Source organism: Sprattus sprattus (genome assembly GCF_963457725.1).
Source record: "Sprattus sprattus genome assembly, chromosome: 2".
Classification (NCBI taxonomy): domain Eukaryota; kingdom Metazoa; phylum Chordata; class Actinopteri; order Clupeiformes; family Clupeidae; genus Sprattus; species Sprattus sprattus.
Genome location: NC_137921.1, coordinates 14829086 through 14851817, shown reverse-complemented (window position 1 = coordinate 14851817; position 22732 = coordinate 14829086). Strand labels below are relative to the sequence as shown.

The following is a 22732-nucleotide window of genomic DNA, read 5'->3' as shown; positions in this document are numbered from 1 at the left end:
TTGAGAACAAAATAAACTGGAACATTAGGTTAGACAACCGCCAGCGTGTTCTTGTTTGCACAGGTGAAACTAGGGGCTATGACCTAGGTGCAGGAAACTGGCACGCTGCCACGATCGGCTGCATACCCAACAAGGCATTAATGGCTGACTACAGGTTTGAGAGGGAGAACAAAATGACCACCTATGTAGGATGTGTACGTCAATACAGGTGCTTGGGCTGTGGTGCAGCCATACACTCTGAAGGGAAGAGAACTCTTTGTTTGCACAGTCACAACTAACTCCTTTCCTACAGCTATTACATGTTCTGGAAGTGGCTGTGTTGCTTATACCATGTGTGGGTTAACTTTAGTTAACGACGGTTAAGCAGATGACTGCAATAAGCAGATGAAGTTAGGCATTGTTAATCTCTATGAATCATCCACTAAAAGCTCTGTATACATAAATCTAAAGCAGAAGGAGGCCACTGGATTTGGCCCTTTCTGAAAAAACAAAAGCTCTTCTGACGACGTGTTGTCCCCCCCCCCCCACAACTCTATTTTTAGTATCTGTTGGTGACTGCTGCGTGTGTGTGTGTGTGTGTGTTTGTGTGTTGGTGACTATGATTGCTATCAAACTAGGAAGTATCTGGGCGCAAGCGGCAGCAGACATGGCAGGCGCTAATGGTGACATGTCCACCTGATCTGCCTGAGTGAACACAAACACTAACACACCTGTTTGATTTGAGATCAGACTATTCACCGTGCTGGCAAAATAGAACCGCCTCAACTGACTGCTGAACCAATCAATTTTGCCTTTGTTTGAGGAGCCTGACCGACACGCTGTTTAACTTCTCCTTCATCTCAGCGGCCTAGCCCTACTGATACAGTAGAAACATGCGGTCCTGTGTATGTGATGTCCGGAGGAGAGCGCTTCTGTGAGTAGCTGTAGCTTCATTAGCTGCTGCAGCAAAGGCTAGCAGTGGTGTTATGGCGGGGTGACATGCACACACACGCACACATACACTGTTAGAGCAGAACCACCGGTGAGACATCAGCAGCACATCCTCAGCAAAGCTCTTAGTGTGTATGTGTGTGTGTGTGTGTGTGTGTGTGTGTTTGTGTGTGTGTGTGTGTGTGTGTGTGTGTGTGTGTGTGTGTGTGTGTGTGTGTGTGTGTGTGTGTGTGTTAGTGTAGGAGCTTCACAACAGGTGAAGTTACGTAACAGGTGAAGTTACGTAGCAGGAAAAGACTAGAGAATGTGTGAGACGTGAAGAAAAATGAGGAAAGAATGATCGTCAGAAAGGACGGGAGTCCTTAGCAAAGAAGAGGGAAGGAAAGAGAGGAGAGGGGGAATGGAGAAGGGGAGAGGACCGTGAGGGAGAGGGTTCTGGAGATCTGTTTGAGTGTTGGGTAATGGAGATGGAAATAAGACCAATTTAGGAGGGCTGGGATGACTCAGGCCTTTGACACTTGAGAAAACAGAGAGAGAGAGAGAAAGATCTAGTGAGGATGGCAAAGAGGCAAACTGAGAGAGAGAAAGAGAAAGAGATTCAGTGAGGATGGCAAAGAGGCAAACTGAGAGAGGCAGCAAGACAGAGAAAGGGAGGGGGAGGTGGAGAGAGGAGGAGAGGAGAGGAGGTGTAAAGTGAGATGAGGTGAGGAGGTGCCTGCAGATCCTGAGGTGACAGTGAATTGGGGGGGGGGGGGGGGAGGGGTCGTTGGGGGGGGTCCAGATGTTATGGGGAGGGGGCAAATGGACACAGGAATCCATTCTCAGCACGCAGTGAGTTTTCATACCAGCTCAGAGAATCAGAGAGAGAACACGTGGTGTGAGTAATGCTGTGTATTCACACACACACACACACCGGCAGATGATAAGACATACACAAACAGCATCTTTACAGTAATCACAAATACATAACAGCAGTAACGTAATTTCACAGTCATTTCAACTGCACAATACTGTTCACTCACATATATGCTATGCCTACTGCAACTCGCCCTAATGGCTGTGGTATCCATATCAGTTAGGACAATAGACTGCAGATCCAAACAATTACAATAGGCATACATGTATGGGTAAATATCAATAAAGCTATTTCACTTGTAAGCAGTGTGCAGAATATATAAAGCAATGTTTTTGCAGGACAAAATTAATAATCTGAGGCCATTGATGTGTGGAGGACGGTGAGCACCTTACCTTCGTCTCGAGAGTAATCTTCCCCTGAATGAGGTTCAAACAGATAGTCCCCTGTGGCCAGTTCAAAAGCCTGCAGAGAGACAGAAGAGGCCATCAAACCCAGACACACACACATTCACAGACAGGAAGTGTTACTTTAGCCATTCAGCCTACTGCATTGTACGAAGAAGTGAAAGGAACACCAAAGCGGTCGTGTTGTTTACATGCTGAGCTATAACTGCCCTCTCAGGTAACAGCAGGTGGAAATATCAAACAGACATGCCAGGCCTCCAAATGAACCAGCCAACGTTGCGGTGTCGTGAATGTTATTCTGTGTCCCAGTGATGCCATCATTTACCATAATCCAAAGGATCACCACCTATAACTGTTCCAACCCTTTTACAATCACCACGTTTCCTGTTTACACCAGCTAGATCAGACAGTCGCAGAGAGAGGAAACTTTTCCAGAGCAGAAACGTCCCGTTAGTGTGTGAGGTTATGGCCCCAGCGGAGTGGACAACGCTAAGCAGGTCCAGTTCCCCTGATCGGGCCCCGATCCGGCCCAGTACAGGCCAGCAGCAGGGGGAGGTGTACTACTCATGACTCAATAATAATACTATTAATAACCAACATGGGGACAAGCAACAATACATATTTAGGCCAGCATTAAATATATAATAATAATCTACTAACAACGGCAATGTAATGGTAATACTTTTAAAACTATAGGCTATATTTTGTTTTACTAATGCACTCTTGCGCTTTGGCGCGCTGCGCGTTATAAAAAGCTGCCATTCCATTCCTTTTGGATCTTCGGTTTAAAGCGTCCGTTTTATTCCGTTAGAGAGGCTCATTTCATTTCAACTGTTCAACTGAAATTCAACAGCAGGTAACCTACCATGACACAGGAGTTGGTTGGAAAGAAGGGCACCACTTCGCCTATTTGGAATTTCTTTGGTTTTGAACCAGATGAGCGTGGGCTGCCAAAATATTTAAATAAATGTGTCTGTAAGATTTGCTGTGGTCCGTGCCAAAGATGGACAGACAACAAATCTACGCGATCACCTGCGCGTTCACCATCCTGAAGAATATGCAACGATCAACGTGTCCGTGCGCTCAGGGAAGTATCTCTGCATATGCGCTACCAGCACGCCTTGAGAGTTTTCAGCACCGCGGGTAGTGTGGTCACCCCAAGCCGCAGCTTATTAAAGCCAGACAAGGTCAATATGTTGTTTTTTTTTGGCCAAAAACATTGACATGTAAATAATTTGGAAATAATTAGGCTGCACTCGTGTCGGCCCTGTAAACCTTTATTACAGTTATTACAGTTTAGCGCGTTTTAGTAGGATTGTAAGTCATGCTTTATGTTTGTTTGTTTTATTATTTTCTTGCTCTTAGCCTATATATTTTGAGTGAAGTGCATGACGAATTATTTGAAACCTTTTGCAGTAAAAAAGGTAAATGCCATTGTGTTTCTATTTGTTGTTCAACTTTTAATAAACGTGTTTATATCAACACCTTTGTGTCTATTCTATTTTGTAGCCATTGCACTGAAGTTAATGCTTTCGCTAAAGTTGAACGTCATATTTCTGTTGACAATGAGCAAGTTTCCCGACGCAGGAGCAGGCTTAGTTAACGTTAATAACATGAAATGTTTGACGTGGGAAAAACGGAGAAAAGCTGTAACCTAGACCGGGGGGGCGTGGCATCACGATGGTTACCATCCATCGTGATGGTGGGTCAAAAATGAGGGACAGGAGACTGAGAAGGCCACTTACAGGCACTCATAACCATACATCTGTATTAAACAAGTTACTTATATGTACAGCCTGTATAACTCACTACAACTACGAACCAAAACAACATAGCTGAAGCATCTGAGTGTCGTCCAAATCAGTACTGGTCTGACCCCATCCACGCCACTGCGGCTGCATGTGGTTGTGGTGTGAGACAGTAAATCACTGCAATTGACCATCAGTATAAACTAACACTGGCCTACTTCAATGGCACCGTCACTGACCATGTGCTCAGACGAACACATAAACACAATGAAATATGAGCTCAGAGTAACCAACAATTATGATTTCAGAGACTCTCATACACCACCATCTTTTAAAAAAACACAGTGAGCAACACAGGCCTGTTTTCCAGAGAGATCACGACGACAGCCATGGGAGCCGGACTAGGGAACATTTATTTCTGGGGCCGAATGTCCCTTTAAGGAAGCAGCAGGAGGAAATATGAAAAGAAAAATGTCAGACCTCCAGCCAAGTAACCCAGCCTAGCCCTGGTGAGTCACCGCACACTCAGATCCCCTGTGCAGTCTACCACAGACGACAGGCTCCTTCCCGCAGAGCTGCTCTGATCTCTACAGCACCACGCTAAGGCCTGCCGTTTCACACTGGCCGCTCAGGCCAATACCGCCTGGCCACCCTCTGGTGGGGCTGACCGACACAGACATGTAATAGAACGGCAGGCATGGCCACAGAGAGAGCAAAACTGGTGGAGGTGTGTGGTGTAAAATCAAATGTGCCGTCTTCGGAGAGAGAAAGAGAGATTTAAGAATGTTAATATCTTGGCCTTCATGTTTTGCTTTGTGTGAAGAGAGTTCTGAGAGGAACATGCAGGCATGTGCACGCACACACACACACACACACACACACACTCTCTCTGTAGTGTGTTTGTGTGTGTGTGTGTGTGTTAGTGTGTGTGTGTATAGACTTGCTCACCATGCAGGCAGTGCTCCATATGTCTGCGGGCGTGTTGTACCCGGAGCCGATCAGCACCTCGAGCGAACGATACTGCCGTGTCTGGATGTCCTCTGTAAAGTGCTTGTGCTGGAGAGAGAGGGAAGGGGGGGTAAATCATTGGAAATAAATTCACTGGGTCAGCTCTTCATTATCTGAATCCAGCCCCTCAACACTGCTTACGTCTAAAGGCCGAATTATGCTCTGTTTTAGACGTAACGCGTAAGCACGTAATTTACACAAGGAACTTGTTTTAGACAAGTTTTGATTTAAGGTTCGTTTTAGACGCAGAGCCGTGTTGCAAGGCTTGTGAGCCGTGTTGCGTGTTGCAAAGCAAATTTACGCCAGAACTGTAGATTTATTTTGAGTTAAGTAAGCCTATTTATTGCAGCAGGACAAAGGAAAAAAACTTACCGGAGCATGAAAGTGTAGTGGGCGAAAGGCTTGATGTTATGAATACATGTGTTACACAAAATACAAATGTTGGCAATTCAGTACCAGTGGCGAAAAAGACAGCACATGACGCAAAAGTTCGCTTATTGACATCTTTTAATGACTGCGACAGGCTTTAAAACGATGTGTTTATGAGTTACATTATTCAAAGATGAGGTGGTAAACCGAGAGAATCTCATCATGTTGTCAATGCTTGTAACTTCAATGGTGCTGGCCACAAGGTAACGGCAGGTTACTGTTAACTTTTGTATATGAGCAGACCGGGCTCATTCTATCAAACTCGCTGGTGCAATTGATGGATTCATGTCAATATGAACTCAATGAAAGATATCACCATGACTCACAAGTGGCGGAAAATGAATATGAAAGTACCTATTTGTTCTGAATGACCACATTCTCTCCAAACAATCGCGGGTGAGAATGGGATATTCGCGGTAATTTGAGCGTCCTTATAAGTGTTTAAAGAGGATTTGTAAAGGAGTTCATGTCTTCGGACCTCTTCTGTTATGTTTGTTCCTAATCCATAAGAAAAGGCTTGTGAGACGGTCTGCAGGGTATTCATGATTTAAAAAAACGTCTGGGTCTAAAAAAGACTGTATGCTATTAACCCGGAAACGTGAGACTCTGTGAAAGGCTGTGGTAGCCGGCCAATCACAGCCTTTGCGAGCTGTGTAGGGCCGTAGTGTTTTAGTCGCATAGTCAGGAATTTTGGGCGACGCACTTAAGCACGTAAGGGGGGGTATTTTACCGCGCAAGGGGGGGTTGTGTATCTTACGTGCTTACGCGTTACGTCTAAAACAGAGCATAATTCGGCCTTAAGTCTGTGGCTTCATAATGAGCCTCCAGCCAGTGTCACAACAACATCATGTGAACATAAAACACTTTGGAACCACCTCTAGCACTGCTTCCAGTAAATAACAACAACAACCACAACAACAACAACATCCAGCACCATAGAGTGAAAATGAAAGTAGATTGGTCACAAAAAAAATCAACCACATTCCTGACACGTACACCTCAAACTCAACAGGCGCTCTAACACTGCATTGTTGTTGTTGGTATACAAAACAATGTTTTCAATGCTGCGAACAGGCAAATTATGTTAAGCATACACAGATTATACCCATGGCTTACAGCCTCCTCAAGTGATTAGTCTGCTGTGATCAGTTTGGAGAATAATCCGGCCCAACAGGTAACCCACATGGGATACTAATGGATGTGGTGTATTTTTTCAGATTGAAGTAATCCTATTGGTGCCAAGTGTGTGTGCGTGTGTTTCAAACGAAAAGTGACCTGCTTTAGAAGCCAGCTCAGCGCTAACAGACTGTAATACAACTGTGTGAGTGAATCAGTCTGGGTGCTGGTGTGTGTGTGTGTGTGTGTGTGTGTGTGTGTGTGTGTGTGTGTGTGTGTGTGTGTGTGTGTGTATGCACCAACCTCCAGAATCTGTCAGGGTGCTGGTGTGTGTGTGTGTGTGTGTGTGTGTGTGTGTGTGTGTGTGTGTGTGTATGCGCCAACCTCCATTAGGGCCTGGAAAAAGCTGACTGTAAATTAAACTGTGAGACTGAGTGGGGGTGTGGCTTTCATGACAAAAGAGCAGAGCCAACACTGTGTGTGTGTGTGTAACTTGGAGTTCCTCCAGCAAACTGTTGCAATGCATTTCTCCAACGGAAAGCAAACTGTGCATTTGCCATTGTGTGAGTGAGTGTCTGTGTGTGACTCAGTGTGGGTAAGTGTGTGTGAGTGTGTGAAGAGTGAGTGTGTATGCTTGAGTGTGTGTTACTGTGTGTGACTCAGTGAGTGTGTGTGAGAGAGAGAGATAGATATGACATACAGAGAGGATGTTTGTCTGAGGGATTGTGATTGTGTGTGTGTGTGTGTGTGTTGCGTAAAGCTACTTACCACCCAGCAGGCGTTGCCCAAGTCGGCGATCTTGACCTTGATCTTGTCAGAGTTGAGCGGCTCCAGAGGATTCACCAGCAAGTCTCCTGCCACTCTCTTAGCTGCATCACCAAGAAACAGCCAATCAGAGCCCACAGATACACCCCATCAACCAATCAGAGACAGCAGGAAACAGCCAACCAAAGCACAGAGATAAATCCAATCGCTCAATCAGAAGAGGTTAGGAAGGAAACTTCACTATCAACACGCTGCTGTAGAATAACTGATAACCTTATACTGAATCGGTCTCCTAAAACATGCAATGAAAACAACAAGGGACCACAACCCCTGATGAGCAATGAGCACATCTGCTCCGCACTATGTGGCAATGACAATGAAATACTGAAATTATTCTCTAATCTGTTCTCTTGTTTAATCTTCCATCCCAAGTCATCACATTTGCATTTTCTTGTCAACTTTGAAATGCTATATAGATGTTTTTTTGTAGTTTTTGCAGACATGTGACAAAGTGCGCTGCTTAGGCACGGAGGCAGACTGTGACTTACTGTTCCTGAGGTTGTCGTCGGCGTCGCCGGCCCCTTCCTGCTTCCCGGGTGGGCGGGGACTCCGGAGCTCTCCCTCCTCCAATGGGCTAGTGGGGGAGGAGCCGGCCTGGCTGCCCTCCCCGTTGGCCTGCGGTTCGGGGGATTCCATGCCGTTGTAGCACTGGAAGTCCGGGAGGGCCGGGGGCTGGTCCAGATGCTGGTCCAGAGGAGGGATCTGGCTTAGGTCTGGCTTTGTGTCTGGGTCGTTGCTGGTTTCGGTGTTAGCGTCAGTATTGTGCTGGTCCTGCACGAGTTCCCACTCTGGGCGCGGTGCCGCCTGCTCCACCGGCGGTTCCGCCTCCTCCACCAGTGGTTCCGCCGGTTCTGGCCCATTGGGGGAGCCGCTGGCCGTTAAGCCGTTACAGTTGGTCTCCGCCGGGCACAGGCGCTTGGTACCGTCATCTGAGGACACGAGGATAACAGCCATGGAAAAGGACATCAAAACATCAAACAAGACTCTGACTGTTACATGAATTATACATTCAACTTAACAATTTAGTAAGCCATTCAGTAAATTAGTAAATTAAAATGTAGTAGATTAAAGCAAGCCATTTATCAGAAAAACTATGAATTTGTTACTGTGGATAATGTCCAAGTGTCTTTTGTACCAAAGATATTACACGGCAGTCATTTTGACATTAGTGTAGCACACACCTGCCTCCTAGCTTATTGGTCATTTACAATAGTGAAACTCACTTCCTCGTCTCTCACTAGCAATCCACCCACCTCCTAGCTCCTAATTGGCTACTGTACAGCAATTAGGCCCACCTATTAGCTTGCAATTGGCTAAATACTCAGTAGGCCATCCCCCTCCTATCTCCTAATTGGCCACGTACTGTAGCAAGACCCACCTCCTTGCTCCTCACTGGCTATCTCCTGCAGGGAGACCTGTCGGAGTGGGCGGCAGACCGGGCTTTTGGGGGATTGTGGGTCATCTTCATCGTCGTCCTCGTCCTCCTCACCGGCGTCGGGGCAGCGCTCCATCTCCTCCAGGTCCAGGATGCACTTCTCCAGCAGCTCCGCCTGCCTCTTCTGCTTCTTTTTCAGCTTCTTCTTCTTGTTCTTGGACATCTTTGCAACCTTCGCACAACATTCACATTCAGATTCTTGTTCTTGGACATCTTTGCAACCTTCACACAACATTCACAACATTCACATTCAGATTCTTGTTCTTGGACATCTTTGCAACCTTCACACAACATTCACGACATTCACATTCAGATTTTTCTTCTTGGACATCTTAGCAACCTTCTCACAACATTCACATTCAGATTCTTCTTCTTGGACATCTTTGCAACCTTCGCACAACATTCACATTTGGAATAATGCTCAGCTATTCTGACTTGCAGAGGTCATTCACTTTCCCCAACACGAAATTGATCTGACCTTCCGGACATCACTAGGACAGCACCATTACAATATGGAAGCAATTTTAGTGTGTGATTAACTGTGAATCTCTACTGAATAGACATCATCTTTCAATCTGTGGTGCTCCACAGGAATTAAACTACTTTTCACTACTAGCCTGGAACGACCATCCCACAGATCTGCACTATGTTCACTGTGGCCTGGGAGCCTTAACAGAGAGCTGTTCAGGGTTGCTTATGGGAGTAAACAAATACTACGCTTAAAGCAACAGGACCAGCTCATAGTGAACTCACTGACCCCGTAGCCTGGAGAAGAACCTCAAGAAATCTCATCTCATCAAGAAAACTCTACAATGTAATTTCCTGCTAAGGTTTCCGGTTTCCGTGACGTACAACACTATCTACATCTTCTGATACAGGAGCACATTTGAGAAACCTTTAAGTGCAGGTCCTGTAACATTAACTGGTATCGAATGAACATCATGTTATTATCACCACACCTACACCACTTCAGAGACTGTTGGTGACATCTACTGAACCAGTCAATTCTCAGTGGAATGTTCCAGTACTCAGGCCAGACGCTGGGCTGGTGAAGGGTGGGTGGGTGGAAGTGCCAGCTCCAATAGCTACAGGAGCAGTGGGGTGGCAGTGCCAGTTAGGAAACTACAGGAGCTATACCAGTGGGCTGGCAGTGCCAGTTTAACATACTACAGATCTAATAGCTACAGGAGCTAACCTGTTGGGCCACTGAACACAAGAGCTCAGCCACCAAACCACTGATGCAACAGTTGACATGAACATGTTTTGGTTCTTTATCAGCATGGTTCACACACACACACACACACACACACACACACACACACACGATAAATAGGCAGAATACTGCCAACTTTGAGGCGTCTCCATTTCTCTGTACTTTCAGATGGGCTGTGTGCAAAACTGCACTGAAATGTTCCCAAGCTCCTCTCCATTCTATTACAGTCACTTCTACCGCAAAACTTTCAACAGTCTTTATTTCTGGCTAAATGTCAAGACCAAAATGATTCAATTTCAATTTAAAAATGCATGTGGTTTTAAAAATGTATGTGTCTTTTCCAAAACTCGACATCTGAAAACAACAGAAAGATTTACTCACCGGTTTGGGTGGTGGTGCTGTGCTCACTGGAATGATATGAGACAGAGTGAGAGAGAAGAGAGAGAGAGAGAGAAAGAGAGAAAGAAAGAAAGAAAGAAAGAGCGAGAGAGAGAGTGTCAGAAAACTATTCACAAGCTGGAGACACAACCAAGCTCTGCCATACAGCAAACTTAAAGAGGACCTAATATGCTTTTCCCTTTCCATTAGTGTGTATGTACTGTAGAAGAGCCCGAAAATAAAACTATGAACATTGAAAATGAGGTCATGAGGCAAAACTGAGAGGACTCTGAGAGCAAGCCCTCTCCGTTGACCTACAGCTATCAATTTAGTTCAGTTAAAAATCACAACCATACCGTTTGAAAATGAACAAAGCATTCTGCACACCAGAGTGTTTGCATGTGCACATCGTGTCAAGTCTGCAAAAAAAACTGTCACTGTGCGGGCAGCCATTGTTTTCCTGAGTTTAAACATAATATAGCATCATCCAGCTAGTTCTGATTCAGATGTGGATAGGTTGGTAACCTTTTTTCTCACGGAACGCAACTAGGAGAGCTAAGTGCAACACACACACACACACAGAGCCTTGGACTCGCCTTTGTTGCACATAAACAAGACAACCGTTGCTACCAGGACTTGCTTGAGCGCCTCTCCACTGCCTGAAGCAGAGCTGAGGTTTTGGCCAGGTTCTCGACGCCTACAGATAGAAACCCCGTGTGGTGTGTAATCTAGCGTTAACAAGAAACTGCTGTACCAGAGGAGTGTCAATTCAGTTTTAATTACAACAGGCTTCAAGCAGGGATTAAAATTAACGTCGTCCCGTCGTCCCGGGGCCGTATTAAATTGTCATTGGGACGATCAACAATTTAATTTGGGACGACGTCGGGACGACAAGAATTTCAGCCCATTTTTTATTGCACTTGCAACTCATTTAAACGGAAAAGAAACGCAATTTCAATGTCCTTGAATGAAGACATTAGACACTGACAATAAATCTGACTTGACTTGAAATGGACTCGCGCCTCACGTTTGTGTTCTTCTATTAGTGACAACAGTGGCCGTCCGTGCATTTCACGACTAGGCATTCAGCGATGTCCTACACGATGTTAAACTGAGTGAATCCACCTCTTAATACCATCATTATGACGCCATGGCTCTCGAACTATATATTTATACAGAAAGGCAGTATAAGTGAGCATTGCATCACCTTAACATAGTCGAGTACAACAGACTTAATTAATATTTCCGGAGCATTTCAAATCAATACACTTGTATTAACAACACATTAAGAGTAGTAAACTCTCAGTTATATGATCGCTTGGATATTACTGTCACAACTTAAAAATAAAAGGCGATTTTCAGGGATTAGTCTACAAAGTTTTATTCAGTCCACCGAAAGTAGCCTATGTGAGCTTTAACAAGTTTGTCCACTAAACATCGCATTGTCCCACCTGCAAAGCAGTTTCATTAAACTTCCTATCCTCACGATATCCAGTTTTCTTGAAAGTTCCGTCTTGAAAATGGCATTGTAATTGTATCAAAAACTGGAATTATCAAGTTGGTGTAAACTAGTTTATTTGAGTTGGTTAATGTAATTATATTTAGTCTTAGGCCTACCAATTGAAACAACTAGCATAATAAGCATTGCAACCGATGTACGTCGTTTTCACATCAGCCAACTAGCTTTACACGACAACGATCTGAACACAAACCGCAAAAGTGCCGTTGCGTTCCCACTTTTAATTTCGCGTTTAGACGAGAGTCTTTGGGTGGAAATCTGCATGCAGACGGTGACGCAAAAGTGTGTGAAATTGAACTTAACCGGTGTAGACGTGGAGGTACTGCAGGATGTATATGTGTCCATTCTATTCCACTATGGCTATTTTAACGCGATTGGGAGCTTATTTATGTATTCATTCACTTACATTTGCAGTGTTCGTGTACATTTACATTTAGTCATTTAGCAGACGCCTTTGGCCAAAGCGACGTTGGCTACAAGGGATAGAACAGTCTAGCTACGAGACCTAGTGTAATTAATGCGCCTTCTCTGTTCTGTTTTATCTGTGATTACTCGGCTTATCTGCTGAAATGACTCCTGGATAGATATCAAGGCAGCTTGAATCTCCGAGTAATGGAAATAATCCGACATGTTTGTTGTTGTTTGGCTGTACTGCACATGGATATGATGTCAACGCGTATGCGAGGATAGCCAGCGTGAGCAGCTCAGAGCACACTTTTGCGTTTTCAACCCTTAAGACGGGAACGCAACGGTGGAGCGTTTTTAAGATTTCCACTCTGGAGGGTGGGCTCATTTTTTTGCGTTTTTAAGTCCCCAAAACGCTGTCGCCATCTAAACGAAAGGCACATCTGATAAAATATTTTGTCGTTTTCACCCGGGAGCGTTGTCGTGTAAAGCAAACTGAGCACTGAAGCGCTGCACCGGTCTGCCTCAGTATCCAATCAAAGGTTTACGTGCCACGTTCAATTCTGAAGGCCTCAGGGAAGATTTCTATTAGCCTGGTAACACATGATAGCTGAAATATGATTGGATGAAAGCTCTAACATAAATAAACAACGCTGAAAGCTATGAAATCAAGAGAATGGACTATGGGGAATAATTAAATACATATTTATGAAAAGAAAATTAAATTATTAATAAAATTAAAAAGGAAGTTCCTTCCTGAGTGGAAAAAGACATATTCTTGTATTAAATGGGATGCAGGAATAGGAATGTCATCTCAGTTTTAAGAAATGACCCAAACCAATTGAGAGAGTTTTAATAAACAGTTTTGGATTTTAAATCTATTGCCAGCAGCAGTTTTTATTCTTGTATAATCTTAATGGAATTCATTGCTTGAATTAATTTGCACCGAATTTAGTTTTTTTTCTTCCATACAATTCGGGACGGTTCCGGGACGTTTCGGGACGGTTGAAAATGATTTTCGGGACGGTTCCGGGACGGTGGTGAAAAAAGTTAATTTTAATCCCTGCTTCAAGTCAGGAAACAAAATGGTAGTAAATAGGAGACAAACACATATATGCAGCAAGCAGTTTCCTGGTTTCAAGCGGCCTTTTAATTCTAGTGCTAAGGTGTGTGTGTGTCTGCTAAGGTGTGTGTGCCGGCTAAGGCGTGTGTGTGTGTGTGTGTGTGTGTGTGTGTGTGTTCCTTACCTGAGGAGCCTGAGGGCGGTGGGGCTCCTGCCTTCTGCCACTCAGTGGCCTCTGCAGCCAGTCGCCTGACGTAGGGCTCGTTTACGCTCATCAGGATGTTCTCTGGCTTGATGTCTGTGTGGATGATCTTACACTTGGAGTGCAGGTAATCTAGCCCCTGCAGAACCTATGGAGGACACACAAACACACAACAGTGCGTAGGCAGTTTAGGCAGTTTAACGGTATATTCTTTATTACGTAATCTGGTGTCACTCATGCATTTTTGTGAGAGCCGTGATTCACTGTAGTGCTCAGAGAGATTGACACTAACAAAAACAAAGGTGTGGTGTTACAGAGAGCATGAGCGAGTGTGTGTGTGTGTGTGTATCTGCAATGTGACACAGAATGTGAGCGTGTGTGTGTATCTGCAGTGTGTGTGTATCTGCAGTGTGTGTGTGTGTGTGTGTGTGTGTGTACACTGACCAGAAAAAGGAGACTGACAGTAGGTTCGTGTTGTCATACCTGTCGGATGATGCTCTTCACACAGGGCAGTGGCAGGCCCTGGTAGTTGGACTTGATGATCCACTTGAGCAGATGGTGGCCCAGGACTTCGAACACCATGCAGACGTCTTCCACAGCGAGTCGAGTCAAGCACAAATGAACATGACAAATGGCCTTCACACCACACTGCACCCATAAACAACCCTTGACTGGAAACTCATTAGGCGCTTGTTTGAGAGGACACTTATATCAGCGTGTCAAATATTACACACATATAGCTGCGCCACCAGAACCATTATACATTATACTGACGACACTGAATGTTCCAGTAACGATCCTGAGCGTGCACTCCACCCATGTGTGAAGAGACACAGGCAGGACTACAGTATCCATCAGCCACTGCAAGCTAAGGACTTAACTCTACTCCAAAAGGTCTGTGTTGGCATCCATCTCTCCAGACATGATTGTAATAGAGTGAATGAGCTTGTGTGCTGACAGTGTTTGAAATAATATCTTAAAGATGTGTGAATCTACAGCAAAGACTTATGTTATATAGTCCTTAGTTTTCTCTGACCCTAATCACCGTTTACTCCTCTCTATTTAAATAGCTGTGGCTGTCTACCTTAAAATACCAATATAATCATCTATGATTCGCTGAAGCATGAAATAAACAAAACTCATTTTGTAGATAGGACGAAAGAGAGAGGGAGAGAAAAAGAGAGAGAGAGAGAGAGAGATCTACAGATAAGAGCGCATCAGAAGAGAGAACTAAGAGAGCGCACCAAAGAATAGCAACACTAGGAGAACCAAACTAAAATGTGACGGCACAATTTGAGGAACCATAGGCTGGCACGTATGTGAGGATACGGGTTCCGTTGACCCCTGAGATCTTGAAGTCGTCCAGCAGCTGAACTACTTTATCTCTGTTGGGGTCCACAGGGTCTGTTTCCCTCACCTAGGAGGCAGAGGAAGAGGAAGACAGACTTAAGTCCACAGCCATTTTGAAGGAAACACTGCAATTTTTTGACTAGTTGAGAGTGACAATTTAACTACATCCTACATGCTATATCCGTCTTCAAGGTTAAAGGTTTACTTAGTTTTAGGAAATGTCTTGTCTTATCTGTTGTGCCTGTGCACCTTTATATGTTTCACCGTGGGAGAGTGGGAAACGTCCTATCGATTCCTTTGTATGTCTTGACATATTAAGTTATTGTCAATAAAGCTACTTTGACTTTTGACTTTGACTAAAGACATTTGTAACCTTCCATCCGACATCCAGTCCACAATTGCCTGTCTGTATTATATGAATATAATCCTTTATTGCAATAACCTAGAAAGTGTTTGCTATTTTGAGGGTTAGACTTTCCTTGAACTAATGATATACAGCAGGCTCTCAGGGTGGTTGGCAACCACTTACCGATCGGAGGAGCTTGATCTCGTCCAGGGCCGTCTCTGTGTAGTGCTCGGCGCTCTTCACCACCTTCATGGCCACAAACCGCTTCCCCCTGGAGCGCACACACACACAAACGCACACACACACACACGCACAAAAATGACATCAGGCCACAAGCACACAAACATGGACCAACATACACACACACACAGTGAGAATACCCATCAGAGTAATGTTTAATACATTTTTCTGACACTACATCAATCCAAAGCCACTGCGCTGACATTACTGCTGATGAGGTCACCTGTGCCACTGTGGAGGAGGACCAGTCTCCCTCTCAGCCCTTTTATCCCACAATAGGAATATAAAACCACCATGAAGGCCTTGAGCAGTCAGTGTACTCTCAGAGATCTCACTGATATAACCCTCAATCTGATGGGAACTTGGCAACCTCTTCTCACCCTTGTGAAGAATTCCTTCAGCGCCATTCTAGAATAACATCAGTTCTATACAGTCACATGCTATGCGCCACATATACATTGTGCCGTTGCCACTCACTACCACTCCTTTTCCCGCTCTTTTTACCCTGGTGCAATGTACTTGTTTGTTTGTTTGTTTGTCAGAAGGCTAACGGAAAAAAACTACTGGCCCGATTTTCATGAAACTTGGTGGAAGGGTGTAGCATGGGGCCAGGAAGAACCCAATAAACTTTGGAGTGGATCCGAATCACGGGGCAAATCCCCAAATTTAGTTTCACTTTCACTGCCACTCCGACGCAGGGCATTTGGCCTTGGCAGAGGTCTGAGCTCTCGAGTGCCCTTCTGGTTCACCCTGTTACTCAACCTAGCACTGCTGCATTAGGATCACAAGCACATAGCCCATATTCAACACTTACTTGAATCATACACACGCACACACAGGCGTGCACAGACGTAAGCAGAAAGAGACAGACAAAAACAGACACACCTACACAGATTGAAATCCCAAACATACATGCATACAAGGGCAGGGCGCTATCTACCTATTTGAAAGAGTGCTTTCTACAACAGATGTGCCTGTTGAGAGTGAGAGTGTGTGTGTGTGTGCTGTGTGCTGTGTGCGTGTGTGTGTGTGTGTGCGCGTGTGAGAGTGTGTGAGTGTGTGTGAGTGAGAGAGTGTGAGTGTGTATGTGTGTGCTGTGGATGACATGCAGGTGTTACTGTGGAGGCTGTGGGAATGTGAGAGAGGTGCAGAGGGGGAGCGCGCTGCTGCTTACTGGATGTCCCACGCCAGCCACACAGTGGAAAAATGGCCCCAGCCCAGTTTGCGGATCACATGGTACTTTCCGTTGTAAAGGTCTCCAATCTTCACATGGTGATATCCACCTACACAAGTGGCAGACAGACAGCATATATTTTTAATGCGTTTGACCAGCGCTTACCTAACATCACTAGCCTCAACACAAGGGCAGTGTCCATTTAGCAGCGTTTATGACTCTTGGGAATCAAACCATTACTGTAGCAATGTTACTGTTAGCACTCTGCTATGCTAATGAGTAACAGGACCAGAACAAGGAAGAATCCAAAACATAAATGGGAGGGAGGGGTGATTGGCCCCCGTCCACCTGAACTAGCAGACATGCAGCCCTTGACTCTCACCCTGAACTGAAAAAGCCACCTTATCTACAGTCCTAAGGAGAATCCAACATATCAAAACACAGGTGCAAAATAGATAACACAGATTCTGCCCAAAAAACTGTGACCTGGGCATCTCGCAAGCCTTGTGGCTGCAATTACAATTAAAAAAGGGTATCTATAATAAAACTTCGATCTAAACAATTATAAGCTTATCAACATTTTCACTTTAATTTTCAAGGTCTACTGCATACCCTTCCTCAGTGAGCATATCTATTGTATCAGTTATTTTACTATCCACAGACTAGTGAGACGACACCCAGAAGATCAGTGGTTCTACCCACATGTTCTGAGCTACATGTGCACATGTGGCCTGAGATCAACAGGAAGGGAGGGCTTACCTTTGCAGTAGTCATTAGGGTCCTCCTGTTCTTCATCATCAGAACCGAGGATTTCTTCATCCTGTTCCTGCTGGGCAGCTTCAGTCTCCTTCAGCTGGGCCACCCCTCTGGTGTTCTGCTGTGGCCTGCGGGACAGAACAGTTTACATGTCAGTTCTTCACGTCAGTTCTTCAGGTCAGGTCAGGTTTGTGTTTTGGGGCTTATCTTGCCTTCACTCAGACAGGAAAGCAGAGACAGACAGGAAGTGAGTGGGGGAGAGTCGGGGACTGGGATTGGGATGGGGAAATGTCAGCGGGTAGGTAAGACTCGAACCCGGGTCTCCGTGGATGTCCGTTATCTTCTTCATTATTTTATCCATAGCTACACTACATATGCATCCATTCATTCATCAGCAGAGGTAACTCCAAATGCTGATCCAGAGGACCAGCAGCAGCTGAAGTTTTTCAGTGCAGTTCGAGTCATTCACTAAACGCTGTACTGCATGTGTGCGTGTGCGAGTCATTCACTAAACGCTGTACTGCATGTGTGCGTGTGCGAGTCATTCACTGAACGCTGTGGTGCATGTATTTGTTATGAGAGGCTACTGGGAACTCTGTCTGAAGGGGAAAACAGGGCAAAAGGTTCGGGGTCCAGCCCTCCTCTTAGACAGGTGAGTATGAGGTGGTTTGGGGTCCGGCCCTCCTCTCAGACAGGTGAATATGAGGTGGTTTGCGGAGTTGGCAGGCTATACATCAGATCGGTTCTTACTGTGATGATAGTCTGGAAATTCCCAGTTGAGAAAAGGTTGGACCTCCAGATAACAGAAAGGCCAATCAGCAAACCATAGGGAGAGATTGGTCTAATCTCTTTTTCTTAATTGGGAACACTAACTCTAATGGACCCCTATTGAGGATACCCAGGCTAGAACGAACAATGTACGGACTAGAAATACAACTTCATCATGGCCACTTATGGCATCTGAAGTATCATGACAAAAGGTCAAATGTACTTCAACCCTGCTTTTACTTTTCAGTTTCTCTGCATTATGTCTGTCAATAGATAGAGTTTACAGCTCCATCAATGTTCCACTAAATGCAATGATAGCTCTATATAACCTCCACAGACAGGTTCTCTTTGTTCATTACTGTTCAAACCTTTTTGCATTCTACCCTGCAGCCCTCACCGGACTGAAAATGCAGTGGCAGTTTTGATGAGCTGAACACACTTGATTTAGCTCATCAATAGCATAATCAATACTTCAGGTGGGGGGAAAAAGAAAAAAAGAAATCTAGTTCAGATTAAGTAACCATGATAACGGACCTCTGTCCTATGATGTCTGCTCATTGGTGGATCCATACTTAATCAGGGCCAGCTCCATCCCAGTGTCTGGTAATATCTAGGACAGTGCCGTTCTAATCGACCTCACAGAGCCCTCACAGAAAACACTGACCTAGTGTTGGAGTCTGGTGCAGTTATTCCATAAGAATGGGGTCACGGCACGACTTCGCTCTGCTTAGGTAGTCAACCAAGCACAGCCTGGATTTGTATTTCCATACATCAGGATATATTCTCTCGAGGGTGTGTAAGGGTAACGCTGCTGAGGTGTCTGAATAACTATTTGACAAAGTGGAGGCAAAGAGCTAACACAAAGAGTAATGTTGGTTTCCTCCGGTATTACCCCAGTTGTCATACATGCATTCAGGTATGCATAACATTAGCCCCCAAATAAAACACTTGGTTTAGTCCTAAAAGAAACCAACGTTTTTATAGTTACTATTCAAACATTCCAAATTAAACTTTTCAACCGAACCTGCTTCATACATGTCCCGATATACAAAAACACACACACTATGACAAGCACTGAATGATGACTGAGCCGATCACAAAAGAGATAGTATCTTCAACGTCATTGGGCGGTACGTTCTGAGTTGGACCCGGTATGGTTTGGCCGTGCTCAGGAGAGGGTCTAAAATAACCGCGGCACGGCACAGCACAGTTCAACCTATAATGGAAACACAGCCCGGTGCGGATGAAATCGCTAATGGAAAAACCCGATGGATGTGGTGACTGTAAATTTTGCCTGAGTGTGCAGCGGGGGGCGAGAGGCAGCTCAGCAGCACTGCTTGTGTTCCTCAGGACTTGTAATCATGACCTTTCGCTGGTACATCATGTCTGCCTTGCAGTGCCAGCGGAGAGCTGCTGGACAGTCTATGTGCCTGAAGGTTTATGCATTACAGGCCAGCCGGTTGGTAATTTGTATCTCAAGTGACCTATCCGTAAATGTGTCTCTCAAACCAGCAATGCTCGAGGGGTCCAATGAGGTGACTTGTCTGAGGGCTCTCTCTCTCTCAGTCTCATCTGAAGAACTGAATGTCTACTTTTTCATGAATTAATAGCCTGTCACTGTCTCCTTATTATTTACGCCAACAAACCTTCTTTTGTGCCAGCCCCCTGCACGAAGAAAAATAAATAAATAAAATATCGCCGATGAATACCTGCTTCTGACACAGCAATTAAAGTCAGTGTAGTTGACTGTAGTATGCTCCTAATTACATGAGCATGTCTGATTTAGCCAATCTAGAATGCCACAAATGAGCTTAGTTGGAAAACATGCAGTGCAGGGGAGCTAAGGGGCAGAACTGAGTCTAAGGACTGATCTGTTCAAATCTCTTTATCAGCTGTTTCAGTAGACATGGGCCTTCATCATCAGCACACCAGAACACGATCACTAAAGAGAGACACACGCTCAGCAGCACAGACTAGATCAAGATCATTTCAGTTGAACAACAAAAATCCAAATGCCTCTGGGGTTTGTTTGCAGTTTAGAGTGTCCAGCCAAGAACCAATCCAAATCACATGACTCCGAAAAATCACAACCAAAATGTCTTCTTGTTCTTCCCCTCAAACACACACAGCCTCCCAGCCTGAAAGCACAAGTCTCTGTAGGCTAATTCTTTTGGCTACAAATTAAAAACAAAACAAGCATGGTGTTTTTGAAGTAAACATCAATACGGCCTCCGAACAAACATGCAAGACAAAGACACAACAAAGAAAACACAACAGGACTCTTTCTGAACCACACATTTTGCTCATTCAAAACTTCAGGTCCCCTCAGTGAGGAGAACTGGTGCCATACATATAAAGATGTTATTCTATTTATATGGCAAGTGCAAAGGTTGGCCCCACGCTTCAAAGACAACTTTTATTAAATGACTGATGCCATCATGGAGAGAAAGTGTTTTAGGAAACTGACACTTCCCACATACCAATGTCATCACCTCATAGTTTCCCTCCACTATTCTCAAACAGAACTACAGCAGTGGCATTGCATGGGGTCATAACAGCACTGCCCTTTAAAGTTTTGCAAAAAGATCCGACACAAAGGCTGCGGAGCCCACATCTCTCAATTAATAACCTAACAAAACTGACTGGTGAAACATGAGGTGGTTACAAATGTCTCTAACCTTGAAGACGGATATACCATCAGGCCGAAGACTAGGACTAATAACCCTGCATTTCTAAACGTCCGCTAAAGTACATTATGTCCAGTTTCATTATGTCCTGTGTTCATACTCACAACTATGATAGTAATATATCAGACATAAGAGATGAGGTTTCTGGTGGGAGCTTTGATGTTCCTGGAAGGACTGATATTTTTCACTGGTCAGGCTTTGGGTCTTTTTTTGGTAAGTGACTGTGCGGTCCTCTGTTTGCACAGCCTGTTCGGAAAATCAGCTGTCACTGAAATTCCTTCAAAAAGGCAACACAGTTTTGATGAGGGTTGTGAGAGATGCGAAAGAAAACTCACTTCTTGGTGGACTTCTTCTTAGATCGTTTCTTCCTTGCCTGGAGCGCCAAAACTGTAAAGGCACATCGAGACACATAAAAAACATAATTACGCTAAACATCAGATCACGTATGTGGGTGTTAAACTCGAAGCACCTACGCTAAATATCTAGCTACCTGCCTAACCAAAATGTGCAAGATTGACGTTACCAAAGTCACCTGTATGATCTTATCATGCATTGCGCTGACTGCAAGTTAAACGTCTTATTCTATCTAGATATGTTAAGACTATGGCTATGTAACTGAATTCGAACAATCGAATGTAGATAGGCTGGAATCTAGCCAGGCGTTTGCAGGCTTACTGTACGTCCCTATGAACGTTAAGATAGCTGCAATATTTTCAGACAAGTTGGGAACATTTCATTAGTTGTCGTCAAATATTATCGGAAATATTGCTAACCAAGTTATGCGGCTGGATTGGCTTTCTAGTTACCAAGCAACTGGAACGTTGCATGGCTAGAGCAAGCTAGTAAGCTCACCCGGTAGTATTCAGCTAGCTTTCTATATAATATAGTTCAAACTAATTGAAAACAGACAGCATCCGTTGGTGAACTTGTGATAACTGCCAAAAATCACTAACATCCAAAGACGGTAAACTTCATTCCATGGCTGACAGCGCCTTACAGCCGATGTCCGATCAATTAACGTCACTAGCTATTGCTAGTTACCCATTGTGGCTATGGTAGCTTACGTGCAGCTTCCAGTATTGTTTGCTAATTCAGTAGCTAATGCTATACCGTGAACGTTAATCGTCACAAAATCGGCTTTTGTGAACCTTTCCACTAATGTACTGTCTATACGTTGCAATGCCTACAACAATATCTGATAAGCAAAGAATGACAATGCCCTTCTTATAGTTAAGCTGACAGATAATTAAAGTGAATGTGTTTAGTGGTATTGAGGCTAGCCATAATACCGACGATTAGCGGTGTGCTTTCACAGCATAACTTGGGTACACACCCGTTAGCCAGACACCAAGCTAACATTAGCTTTCTAGCTAGTCTCGTGTGACGTTTGCTAGCTAGCGTCAACTAGATACTGGGGAACAAACGCATGTCTTCCCCAATTCATTTAAAAAAATAACACAAATGAAATGTCTAAACACCTGCACCGAACTGTAGCAGCGCGGGTTTTCTCTGTGACTTTGTACTTATGCAAGATAAAAGTAAAACAACATACTTCTACATACAGGGTAAATGTTTTTGAGGATTACCTTTTCTCTCCATGATGGCCCTGTGGTGGTTCGTGGGATCGAACGACTGGCGCATGCGTGATTCCAGAAAAATTCACGCCAATCTCTTCAGTACCCCTACTTGATCACGCCCATTGCAGACACCATCAAACTAAATTGCTTGACATTACTTCACTGAACATAGCAGATTCAAATCCGAAACACAAACTAGCAAAGTATCACCTGCTTCTAAAAAGACAAATCCTTTACATGGGAGTGTTTCAACAACAAAAGTGTATTAACCTCCTGCAAATAATTGACTGATCTTAGGTCAAT

General features: G+C 44.5%; 1 protein-coding gene across 2 annotated transcripts in view; it reads right to left on the bottom strand.

Annotated features, from left to right (window-relative positions):
* Window positions 1-22479, bottom strand: part of srpk1a (SRSF protein kinase 1a) — a 28064-nt gene extending 5585 nt beyond the window's left edge. For both annotated transcript variants that reach the window (XM_080832539.1, XM_080832538.1), the window contains exons 1-14: window positions 22439-22479; window positions 21188-21239; window positions 17401-17525; window positions 16642-16750; window positions 15411-15498; window positions 14861-14948; window positions 14015-14121; window positions 13514-13679; window positions 10346-10371; window positions 8695-8923; window positions 7805-8245; window positions 7260-7360; window positions 4887-4994; window positions 2179-2248 (exon numbers count right to left, since the gene is read on the bottom strand). In XM_080832539.1, the coding sequence (XP_080688665.1) occupies window positions 2179-2248; window positions 4887-4994; window positions 7260-7360; window positions 7805-8245; window positions 8695-8923; window positions 10346-10371; window positions 13514-13679; window positions 14015-14121; window positions 14861-14948; window positions 15411-15498; window positions 16642-16750; window positions 17401-17525; window positions 21188-21239; window positions 22439-22451 (1723 nt within the window). In that variant the 5' untranslated portion in view covers window positions 22452-22479. The remainder of the gene's footprint in view (window positions 1-2178; window positions 2249-4886; window positions 4995-7259; window positions 7361-7804; window positions 8246-8694; window positions 8924-10345; window positions 10372-13513; window positions 13680-14014; window positions 14122-14860; window positions 14949-15410; window positions 15499-16641; window positions 16751-17400; window positions 17526-21187; window positions 21240-22438) is intronic.
* Between the last annotated feature and the right edge of the window lie 253 nt (window positions 22480-22732).